Here is a 13,131-nt window from a genome sequence, read left to right on the forward strand (position 1 = left end):
GGTAAGGACTGTTTTAACACAATGCTTCTTCCCCGGTTCACGAGATCATCTGGCAAGAAAGCCATGAGTACAACATCCGCGTCTCTGTGGTAAAGAAAGCGCCTTTTCATAGCAGCATGAGTTTCTGTTGCTTGTGTAACAGTATCATACGATATTCAGATCTGTCTTGAAAAACATTCACATCGCGATTACCTAAAACATAAACCAAAGCAGTTCTGATAGGTTTTCATGTCTTATGCAAGGGGTAAAGAAGAGGTATCAGTTTCACCTTTCTCAATCCCAGAATAGTGGTACTCGGGTAGACAACACATGAACAGATGATGAATCAAAGCTTAGCCCCTGCAAGATCTAAAAGAAGACCTGTTCATTAAAAAGAAACTGCAGTTGATAATTCACATCACTGAATGCGGGGTGTTATCACACTGTTACATGTGCTATCTCTGATGCATCTTTTTCTTTTTCTGCATGGTACCCATAAAAGTTATCTACAGTTAATGCCAATCACCCTCCACAATCACATATAGGTTTCGTTAACTGACAGTTGATCAGCCAATGTCGTATCAATTCCCTTCCTTCTTCAGTCCATTTGTTCGCTCCCGAGCTTCTGCAATTGACCATGCCCATACAAGGAAACTCAGTTAGCAACACTCATTCTTATGCATCATGACAGAAGTGGAAAATCAGCATGTATAGATCATGGCTCACTAGCAATTTTCTAGATCAAAATGTTACACGTGTAAACTAAGAAACAGATAACCATAACAATATAATTTCAAGATCATCCAATCTCATCCCTTACTATCAGTCTTAGAAATAATCCCATTTGTTTTCCATACAGTTCTTCTATGCCTTCCAGTTTTATGGTTTCTTCATAAACCAAACATTTCTGTACATTTGAGAGCAGATTTTCTTGTGTATGGCAAAACAAAACTTTCAAGCTCAATGAAGTACAACTATGATACAAAGACAACATTATATAGCTATCAAGAGCAATATAGTCAAAAATCTAATTAACTCAAAAAGGATGAAATGGCACACAAATTTTAAGACAAATTTAAGAGTCCTGTTTCAACTATTAGGCTAGTCCCATGACTCATATAGTAAAGATAAAGAAATACAACACCAGAAGAGAACATAAACTGCGTGTTCGACTCTAACATCACAACCAGAATCTCATCATTGTTCTAGCCAAAAAACTTCCATGCAATTGTGAATCTTCCATCAATCAACCAGAATCGGGAAGAGACTGGAAAACAACTTAATCGGAATCTTCGTACAATTCTCCTTCATCAGAAGGCTCATCAAAATCACGCATGTCAAGCTGGTATCGAAGGATTCCACCAATTCCACCAAACCCTCTGCAGAATTGCGATCCCTCTTGAGACTTATTGGTTACAAATTCAAGTGAACAGCCAAAATTCCTGTATTCATTGGCAAACCACTCCAGAAGCGGCATTTTGTCTTGAACCTCCAACTCAGCAGACGTGGCAGGGTCCTTGAAGTTGCTATGATTAGTCTCTTGGTCCTTGTTAAAGTGTTTAACAATAATCTCATTGGTAACACTGTTTTTCAGCATATATCGATTAATATCAAGATTCTCCCACACAACAAGTGTTTCAACAGCTCCCATCTCAAGAGCTTTTATTGTGTCATCCACACCAAATACATATTTCCCAGTATCTTGACTAATTTCCTCAAAGAACTTCCCTATCAACTTCTTTTCCTGTATGAACTTCACATTAGACAGAATCTCAGCAGACAACTCGATTGCCTGGTTGAAACCATTCTCCCCACCATAAGACACATCAACCACATTAAGGATCTTAGCTTGTAATCGAGGATCAAACATATCTGATTGACTTAGCTCAGTCTTGAAATCAGCAGATCCAGCAAGAATTAACCCAGAAACATTCGGCTGGCTTGTTGCAGGGTTAATAAAGAACTGTGTAGCAAGCTCTGCTGTCTTCCTAACATAATTGTGTCGTTTTTCCATTCGAAGACGAGCAAATCGAAGAGCTGATTGCCCTCCTCTTCCATGCTTCTTTGGGAGATCAACAGTGAATTTGTGAAGCACTTCTCTGGTGTTTCCACTTAAGGTACCAAAAAGGGTGCCATTCCCATCCATGACAATAAAACCAAACTTCTCATCAGATTCCAAAAGTTCACCCAGAGGTTCAGTGTGAAATTTATTGTCACACAGGTATAAAGAAGCATTAATGGGCTTAAAAGGTGCAAAGTCAAAGGTGACCTTCTTTTCTTTCCCATCGTCCGTCACAATAGTTCCTGTATAGAGCACCAGTCCATTCGGGGGAACTTTGTTATAAAGTTTGAGCCTTTGCTGGGCAGATGTTATTGCACCCAGGACTGACTGACGGTTCACTCTGCTTTTGATATTTGATGCAGTTCCATACTCTTCTGCCAACATCTTTGTAACTCGAGATATTTGGTCACCTGGAGGTATGATAAGGGAGATCATGCTGGTACCATTTCCTCTTGCAGATTCTAGAGCTTTAATCAGTTTCTTCATTTTCCATATTTCAATATTCTTGTCATGCTCTTGACCATCTGCCATTGTGGAATGACACCTCAAGGCTTAGCAGCAAAGAGACCTGACCATTTTGGCATAGATAAGAGAAAATTAAATTCATGTTTACCAAGAATGTGAAATAGATGAATGATGGTAAATAAGAAGCACATAAATATAAACCAAGAATAAAATAAGAAAATAATTACTCCGTATTATGCAGTGAAGGTATAAAATAAAATGCATCCTAGTTGCCAGTAATTTGTCTAACAGGTTGTGCAGTACAATACTAGGAAAACAAAAAGCCACAGCCAGTGTATCAAATTCAAGAGTCACAGCCAGTGTATGAACTTCATTCACATATTGTACCTTCAAGAGATCTCGAACCAAGTAAATCAGTTTTTTCTTAACAGAATCCATATTATATCAGCAGAAAGCATTCAGGGCCTCGAGATGCAACTTTCTTTATATGCTTTGCTTGTTGTATAGTTCATTATCTTAAAAAGATAATCAGTAGTTTCACCGTCCCAATAAAACCCAACTTGAAACTAATTACAATTTCTATTTTTTTTAAACGGACCAACTCATTCTATAGGCCATGGAGCAGGAGATATGTGAATATTTTTGCTACAATCCTCCAACAGTTCACCACAAGACCCAAAAAAAAAAAAAAAAAAAAAAAAAAAAAACGATTCTTGGCACTAGTTAGGAAAAACCCATTTAAGTTTAGCTCGATTCAACTCTGGGAATCTTACATACAAAACCATAAATTTCACTTCACAAACATTAAGGCAACATTCAGAGACAAAAATAGTAACCTAAAAAATCAGAGATCCAGAAATTCTCAAACTACAAAACACTAAATCCGCATATTCAAATCACAAGACAGCAGTAAGGCCACGAAACAAACAGATATATCGAATCAATCCCAACACTCGTCAGAAGAAAATCCAAAAAAAAAAAAAAAAAAGACAAAGAAGAAACAGCAACGGTTCCGGGAATGATTTAAGAAGAAAGCTAAATCGGAGCAAACCCAAATCAGATAGCCAAATCGGGGCACGAAAATAAGAAAAACAATCGGAGATAGCGGAGCTAGGGTACCTTTTTTCGGGGGTCGAAGAAGCCTTGAGCAAAGCTGACTCCAAACGCGCAAAGTGTGTATATATTTGGTTTTTGTGTGTGAATTATAAAATTGGATAAAAGTTTGATCCTTTCGAGAATTTTTTTATTTATTTTTTTTTGAATAATTTCGAGAATTTTATTAAATAGGAATTTTGGGCTACAGATTTACGTTTACTTCATGGTATGGTATTGATAAAATGTAAATTTTGGTAAATGCCCCAATTTCCTCCCATACGCAAACAAAACTTGTGGCGAATTTTTGTCAATACTTTGATTATTGGGGTTCCACATTTTGTGTTGGAATGACAATGGGTAGGCCCGGCCCGACTTCGACTTCGACTTTGACTTTTCTCTTATCTTCCTTTTTTGCTATTAATAATGAAAAAAGATATGTTCTTGAACTCCAATTGTAAGTTGGTCAGGGGTGGTAGACAAAAATTCTACTTCAAACTAGAAAGATATGTTGGTTACCGGTAAAAGGATGACAACATGACCTATTTTATTACTTTGTAAGGGTTTTGACAATCACGACTGTTGTCATCATTCTTCTTTTATTTGACGAAATAACTACTAACCATAATGCAATGCAAGTCACCGGCATATATATTTATTTCTTTTTGTTATTTGTGGCTTGACACATAAGCATTACCCGTTTTTACTAGTGGATAATCGAATATTGGGTCTAAATGTACAAAAAATGAGACGTTAATATGTTTAATTGTAATTTTTTTTTAAGTATAAGTGCCTAATTGTTTTTTATGTATATAAAGTTCAATGGCATATTTGACTTTTTTTCCTTTTAAAAATAAAAAATTTTAAGATTTTAAATGTCCACCGTGAACAGTTAACGAGTTCAGGTTAAAATAGGCACTTTTGAGATAATTGAGTGGTAAAAAGTACAATAATTCAAGAGGGACATAAGTTATTATTACTATAGGGAAAAGTGTCAATTTCCTTAAAATTTATTTATGTAGCATTCAAATATAATAATTAGGGTTAACATGGCTTTTTATTTTCTAAGAAGGGGTAATCGCACTTTTGGTCCCTCAATTAGTGCTCATTCTGCAATGTCATCCTTAGTTCTCAATTTGAACACATTTGGTCCCTCAATTATTCGACCATTAAGCAGATTTGGTCCTTCTGTCTGTATGGTCGTTTAACATCGTTTAAAGCATGGGTAAAAGTGGAATTTCACATAGCATTGTTTATAATAAGTATGGGAAATTGCACTTTTGGTCTCTCGATTAGTGCTCAATCTGCAATGTCATCCTTAGTTTCCAATTTTAGCAGATTTGGTCCTTTTGTGAGACCATCAATTTAACTTCGTTTAAATTAGGGGTATAATTGAAATTTCACATAGCCTTGAATATAATAAGCTAATTTTTCCCCTTTCTCTGCCCGGTTGTTATTTCCACCACCGCAGATGCTCCGCCACCGTCGAGAAATGTCTTGGCATCCACCATTTGCAAGTCCACTCCCTACCCATCTTACTGTCAAACTGTTTTCCTCAACAACAACTCTTCTTCCAATGTCTATGAATATGGACGATATGATTCTCCGTCTGCAAATCCTTATCCGCTGCGTACAAGTTTCTGTCATTGATCCAGAAGTACCTTCGTCGCAATTCCAAGTCGTTAACCACCACCGCCGTTCGAGCTCTCAAGGATTGTGAGTTCCTCGCCGATTTAAACATGGATTATCTCTCCAGTTATTTCAAGACTGTCAACGGGACTTCCCCGTATCTCCCGGTGTTGGAAGCCGACGACGTGCAAACATTGCTCAGCGCCATTCTCACCAACACGCAGACATGTATAGACAGCCTGCAAGTGACGTCGTCGACTTAGAGTGTTAGGAATGGGATCGTGGCGCCGCTGGCGAACAACACGCGGCTGTTTAGTATTTCTCTGGCTTTGTTCACTAAAGGGTGGGTGCCGATGAAGAAGAAGGCCGCCGGCGCCGGAGCTTGGCGTCCGACCAAGAAACAGCTTGGGTTCCGGAGCAGGCGTTTGCCTCTGAAGATGTCGGAATGGACGAAGGCGATTTTCGAGCGAGTTAGTCAGAGGGACCAATTGTGTTCAAATTGAGAACTAAGGATGACATTACAGATTGAGCACTAATTGAGGGACCAAAAGTGTGATTTCTCATACTTATTATAAACAATGCTATGTGAAATTCCACTTTTACCCATGCTTTAAACGGTGTTAAACGGCCATACAGACAGAAGGACTAAATCTGCTTAATGGTCGAACAATTGAGGGACCAAATGTGTTCAAATTGGAAACTAAGGATGACATTGCAGAATGGGCACTAATTGAAGGACCAAAAGTGCGATTACCCCTTTCTAAGAAATAAAAAATTGGCCACGGATGTTCACCATGGCTAATGTCTTCGTTGGCCATTACGATGGCTAATTTGGTTATTTGGCGAATAATTCAATGACATATTTGACCTCTATTCTTTTAAAGTATTATTTTTAATTGAAAATTATATTGTGTAATAGTTTATTTGTTTTTTTTTCTTTCAAGGATATTTGGATATGATTTTTCATGGTGTAATCATGGGGTTTTGTTTAATTATATCTATCAATTTTATATATTTTATTTTATGATATGGATGTTTTATTATTTTTAATAGATTAAAAAAGTTGACTACCATTTTAATTGATTTGTTAAAGACAATCTTCTAATTATCAATTCTCTTGTTGACAAATAATTGGATACTTGAATTCAACAACTTGGGCATATAGAAAAAGTGTATATAAAAAGTTTCCATACAAATTATAAACACATGTACACTTCAGAAATTAAATATTAAACTTATAATATCTGAACTTAAAATTAAAAATATATGTCACTCATTCACTCAACCACAAATAATATATATTGAACTTAGAGTAAATACTCAAAATGGTCCCTCGACTATAGCTAAATTCACAAATTGGTCTTCGACTTTCAATTTCAATCAATTAAGTCCTTAACTTTGCAATTTTGACACAATTTGGTCCTTCATCTATTTGGCCGTTTGTTGACCGTGATCTTTGAGGATATATATGTAGTTTCACGTGCAAAGCTCAAGAAAACACTCTTGGAGGTGACATAATTGTTTCAGAGGGGGAAGTGCTTCTCTGCTTGCTGCTTGGGGATCACGAGCCGGTTCAGCTTAGAGAACGCTCTTGGAAGTGACAGCGCCGTTTCGGAGGGGGGAAGTGCTTCTCCGCTTGCTGCTTGGGGATCCCGAGCCGGTTCAGCTTGCCTACATCGCTTGGAGTCACGGTTTTCTCGAAGAGCCACTCCAGGGACTTCGGCGATCTATCTATCAAAAGCTATAATCTCTCCGGCATGGGGTGCAGCGCCAGCAGTGGATTCAAATGTAACAGTGCGGTCTAGAAATGCAACCGGAACGTTAAAAAACCGACGATGGACCATGAAATTACATATATATATCCTAAAAAAGCGCAGTCAACAAACGGTCAAACAGACAAAGGACCAAATTGTGTTAAAATTGAAAAGTTAAGGACTTAATTGGTTGAAATTAAAAGTCGATGACCAATTTGTAAATTTAGCTATAGTTGAGGGACCATTTTGGATATTTACTCTTGAACTTATAATATATATTACTTGATAGGGCCTCAAGGCTAAATCCAATAAAGCAAGAATGATTCTCACTTAAGGAGTAATAAGATTGGGTTGAAAATACTAGGAAAATGGGACGTGAAATATGAAGATGCGGAAAATTTGAGAATATAATTAACTTATCAGCCAAGTTGTGAATATGTGTGCCTTAGGGCATATATTGGCTCATGTCTGGTAATATAGTTAGCTTATCAGTCAATTTTAATTTATTTGACCACTATTAGGGGTCGTTTGGTTCGCTAGAAAATATTTGAAGGGAAATGGAATTGAAATTCCATGGAAAATAAATTCCAAGAAAATAGATTTCATTGTTTGGTTGGTGGAAAAGAAATTACTAGGAATATGAATTCCATTGTTTGGTTGAGTTTGGAATGGTAAGGAATAATGAGTATAATGACAAATATAACCCTACACAACAATAATAATATAATAATAATAAAAGTAATTAATAAAGAATGTTGAGGGTAAAATTGTCATGTTAGTTTTCCATGGAAAACAAAATACCTAGCATGAGCTAGGAATTTGTTTTCCTCATCCTTAAGGAAAACTTTTTCTTATGGAAAATGTTTTCTATCCAACCAAACAACATAAAACATCATTTTCCTTCACTTTTAAGAAAACGATTTCCATGAAAAATGTTTTCCATCCAACCAAACACCCTCTTAGTTGTTTGATTTTGTTAAAATATCTAATATAAGTGTTGAGTTTTTACCCATTTTGGCCCCTTGACTATGGCTCATTCTCAATTTTACATTCTGACTTTTAATTGCACTCAATGTGGTCCCTTGACGTTTAAAAATTACCCCAAATTAGATCTCCGTCAGATTTTACGTTAACTTGGGGTTAAGATTGAGGATATTTCCGTCCATTCACCTCCTTGCACCTATGTCAACTGCTATTTGGATGTCCACATCACCTACGACCCCTTCCCGAAGTCCATTGGATGCGTAACGTGAAGCACTCCAACGCATTCCTCCACCGAGGTCTGGAAACTCTTCGGCTGGCCGAGATCGGCCTCGAAAATGCGCAGTCTCTCCGATGATGCTCCAGGCAAACTCGTGAGATAGCTCAGATCTCTGGTCAGTGACCTCACCGTGGTGTTAACGGAGTAGCCATCTTCAAGTTGTCAACTGGACATTTCCCGTGAATTCTGAGTTTTCATATCTATTCAGACTCTATTTTTGCGAGTTTGATCCCGAAATTGATGCCATCAATGAACGAGTTCTCTCCGTGGACATAGCGAATACAACGGATGAGAGATATTTTGATGTTTTTGAAAGGGCATGCGGCTCCAAAATCCGATCTTCACGGAGTACATATTGCATGTGCCGGCAATAATATTGGATGGTCGCCGGAGCAAACAATATGTTTCAATGGCTATAAGGCCTAACATGGAAACCCGACCTGTATATGCGAATGCGCTCTTCTGCGTTGTACTTTTCTCTTGTACGGTTCTAAATTAGCTTTACCATCTGGTCAGAAATTAAATGGCAAAAACAAAAAAAAAAACATTCTTGATGATCACAGATCATGTGTTAGACGCTAGAATTGCTTCTATAACCACCACAAAGTTAGTTGTAATGGAGTGTACAATTGCAGGCCATCATCGATGCTGCTTCGTATGTCCGTCCCACCACCTCCATCAGAAGAGCAAGTGAAAAGAATTGCAAAGTTGTAAGAGTTCACTTGCCCCGTCTTCGCCATTACTGTTTCTTCCATGGGATTGCAAAATTTTAGCTTTGTCAACTTTCCTAAGACTGCATTGCACTAGAGTTATGACTATAGCCCGACAATTGACCCCCTCTTTCTTTCCTTACCTTCCATTATTCTCCCCAACTCAAAGAGCTCTGGGGAGCGTATAAATGCCTTGACAGCAAGAAGGCTCTTTCCCAGAAGAAGGGTATGAGAAGAAGCAGGGATAGTTGGGATTGAATATTGATTGATTTTACAGGTTTATGAATTAGGCGCAAAAGTTCTTTCCAAACACGGGTATGAATATGGAACTTCATCATCGATCACTTTCTGTGATCTCTATGTTCATAACATTGATAAAATGCACTGAGAAACTCATGCTTTAAGCTCTACAGGTATTTCAGCCAACCATCACTTGTCTCTAAAGGGGAAGTAGAAGTCACCATTTTCCCAACACAAAACAGTTTTGTCGTAGTGAAACGATTGAACAAGGCGGAGTCGAGGCAAAGGGAGAATGAGTTCTGGATGGAGATCAAGATGCTTTCTCATCTCCGGGTTCACCGTCGTAGGAAGGAGATAACGAGTTCACTGGGACGCAGCTTTGGTGGCAAATCTAACTAATAATTGTCATGAATGGACAGAAATACCCCCAATCTTAACACCCAGTTAACGTAAAACCTAACGGAGGACCAATTTAGGATAATTTTTAAAAGTCAAGGGACCACATTGGGTGCAATTGAAAGTCGAAATGCAAAATTGAGAATGAGACATAGTCAAGGGACCAAAATGGGTAAAAACTCTATAAGTGTTTGATTAATGAGTTTTTTGTAACAACTTATTGTTCCAAAATGTTTTTAAAAAAAAATGCTGAAAGTAACTTTTTTTCATTCAATTTTTTTTTAGAAAGTTGTGTTGCATGGAATCAACTATCAGCTAAAATCCAATTTACCAAACATCTTTTACCATAGATCTTGAGAGGTTATCAACGTCAATTTCAAGTAGCCAGATGCAATCCATGGACGAGAACATATATTCTCGAAAGGAAGCTGAAGTTCTTGGCATCCGGAGAGCTCTTAGTTGGCTAAAGATGATGGACTATGCTAGTGTTGAGTCTGATGCTATTGTTATTCAATGTCTTAGTATCCGTTTAGAAGACTCTTCATTTGATTTGATTTTGATAGATATAATTAGTGTTGTTTTTCAATGTTTATATATCTTTATTAAATCGAGTGACCAATGTCATATGAATAGTCATTTTATTGTTAATTTTCCAACATACAACTAATGTTTGTCGTGAAAAATCAATTTCAAACCACGAGAAGCAACTTTAATAGATTTCGCTGAAAATGAGAATTAAATCTCTTAGATTTCCACAAAGTTTAATGCTGTTTACATCTTTCCTTCAATGGACTTGCATGAGCTGCCCACTACAAAAAGGGCATGTAAAAGCTTTGCGAAGTGTTCAGTTCTTAACCATCAATGGAGAATCCGCCGGAAGGTTACCGGAAATGCGTCGGCATTTGCCTGATGAACCCTTCTGACAAGAAGGTGATACTAGATTATTCATATTCGATCAAACTAGTTTATTTGTACGCATTCTCGACTGTCTATGGAGTTAGTTCATTTACTGTGTATATATATGAATTCTGCAGATTTTTGTAGCTTCAAGGATTTACATCCCTGGTTCCTGGCAAATGCCGCAGGTAAATTCTGAGATGATCTTTTTCGATTTGGAATATTGTTTATCTCTCTGTAACAAAATCACGTTTGAAAACAGGGAGGCATTAATGACGGTGAAGATCCAAAACATGCAGCAATTCGAGAATTGAGAGAAGAAACTGGAATAACTTCAGCTGAAATTGTTGCGGAGGCATACACGCAGCAGATTCTATTACAAATTTACAATTTACAATTTGTTAGATCTAATGAAGGAAGAGCAGATTTGTTGTTGAGCAGATCAATGAAGATTTGATTGCTCTTATTTATCCAACCAAAATGCTCATTTTAACCGAGTCCTCTTGTTTCGCTTCAGTGAGATATTTCATCGAACAGATTGTATGCACATACCTTCCTTGCAGGTGCCGTTCTGGTTAACATATGCAGATACCCACCAGATGTCAGGGAAAAACTTAAGCGTAAATGGGGAACTGACTGGAAGGGTCAAACTCAGAAATGGTTAGTATATGCAATTTCCCTTCAAGTTGCTTAACTTTAAATCAGTTCCTTAATTCTTACCATTTGTTGTTGCATTTGAAAGATATGTTCTTGACAATTATTGCTACCTGGGATTTGAAACTCTTTTGGTTCCTCTTGAAGTTTACTGGAAAGTAGGAAGAAATCAACCTTCTTGCGTGATGGGATTGAGAAGCCTGAATTTGGAAAGTGGGCATGGATGTCAGCAAACCAAGTTGTTGCTCATGTTAGTGCCCCCTTTTATTCCGAGATTCTGTGACCCAAAAGATCACAAGGAGTAGGTTTCATATTTTTGCCTAATTTTTGTTGTACAATTAAGTTTCTAATTTCAATACTTTATTTTTTAAGTTTCTAATTTCAATACATTTTATTAACATTTAAAAATGATATATCTATAGAAGTATTTCGAGAAAGTGCATGTCATCGATACCATCAATTCATTAATGAGATTTATTTTACTAATCATGGAATGCATTAATTGAGTCTCAATCTCATAAAGCATATATCTATTGAAATTATAATTTTAAAAAAATATATGTATTGAAATTAGAAACTTAAAAAAATATGTATTGAGATTAGAAAATTAAAAAAATATGTTTTTCTAATTTCAATACATATTTTTTAAAATTTTTAATTTCAATACATATTTTTAAAAATTTTATAATTTCATTTCATATATGTTTTATGAGATTGAGACTCAACTAATGCGTTCCATGATTGGTAGAATAAATTTCATTTATGGTTTGATAGTATAGATAACATGCACTTTCTCAAAATACTTCTATAGACATGTCATCTACAAATATTTTTTTTAAAAAAATATTTATTGAAATTAGAAATTTAATTGTACAAAAAAAATTAGGCATCAAAACATTTATAACAAAAAAAAAAAAAAGACTCGCATTCTCCGGTGAGAAAGCAGCCCATTTAGTAGGTCGCCTTCTCATCGGAGAAGTTGAGTTTTTTTTTTTTTTTTTTTAATGTTTTTTTTTATTTTTTAATATTTTAATTAATTTAAAAATTATTTAAAATGAGATCTCATAAATCACATCTGACTAAGGTGGTGTAAATAACAAAATGAACACCTCCATTTACACCAACTTAGTCAAATGTGATTTATGATATCTCATTTTCAATAATTTTTAAATTAAAAAAAAATAAACATTAAAAAAAACTTCTCCGGTGAGAAGGCGACCCACTGGATGGGCTGCTTTTTTAACCGGAGAATGCGAGTTTTTTTTTTTTTTTGTTACAAATGTTTTGATGCTTAATTTTTTTGTATAATTAAGTTTCTAATTTCAAGACATATTTTTTAAAAAATATTTGTAGATGACATGTCTATAGAAGTATTTTGAGAGAGTGCATGTCACCTATACTATCAATCCATCAATGAGATTTATTTTACCAATCGTGGAACGCATTAGTTGAGTCTCAATCTCATAAAACATATATGAAATGAAATTATAAATTTTTAAAAAATATGTATTGAAATTAGAAACTTAAAAAAATATGTATTGAAATTAGAAAAACATATGTTTTTTAAGTTTCTAATTTCAATACATATATTTTTTAAGTTTCTAATTTCAATATATTTTTTAAAAAAATTATAATTTCAATACATATATGCTTTATAAGATTGAGAATCAACTAATGCGTTTCATGATTAGTAGAATAAATCTCATTAATGGTTTGATGGTATTGATGACATGCATTTTTCTCAAAATACTTCTATAGATAAGCCATCTACAAATATTAAAAAAAAATATATTGCAATTAGATACTTAAAAAAATATGTATTGAAATTAGAAACTTAAAAAATAAAGTATTGAATTAAAAAATAAAGTATTGAAATTAGAAACTTAATTGCACAAAAAAAATTAGGCAAAGCAATATAAATCTCCATTTGGTTGATTTAACCACCTATGTAATTATTGAAAGTTTTCAGCTTTTTATAATTTCAAAGTACTT

General features: G+C 35.5%; 1 protein-coding gene and 1 pseudogene across 1 annotated transcript; one reads left to right on the top strand and one right to left on the bottom strand.

The window, feature by feature from the left end:
- Positions 1-956: 956 nt before the first annotated feature.
- Positions 957-3,723, bottom strand: LOC109186743 (eukaryotic peptide chain release factor subunit 1-3-like). The gene is made up of 2 exons (XM_019336860.1): positions 3,626-3,723; positions 957-2,609 (listed from the first exon to the last, which is right to left on the bottom strand). Exon 2 carries the CDS (start codon positions 2,570-2,572, stop codon positions 1,259-1,261), a length of 1,314 nt encoding a protein of 437 aa, XP_019192405.1. The 5' UTR covers positions 2,573-2,609; positions 3,626-3,723; the 3' UTR covers positions 957-1,258.
- Positions 3,724-10,449: 6,726 nt separating this feature from the next.
- On the top strand, positions 10,450-11,422 carry LOC109186246 (annotated as a pseudogene).
- The last annotated feature ends 1,709 nt before the right edge of the window (positions 11,423-13,131 follow it).

Source organism: Ipomoea nil, unplaced genomic scaffold, assembly GCF_001879475.1.
Source record: "Ipomoea nil cultivar Tokyo-kokei standard unplaced genomic scaffold, Asagao_1.1 scaffold1407, whole genome shotgun sequence".
Classification (NCBI taxonomy): domain Eukaryota; kingdom Viridiplantae; phylum Streptophyta; class Magnoliopsida; order Solanales; family Convolvulaceae; genus Ipomoea; species Ipomoea nil.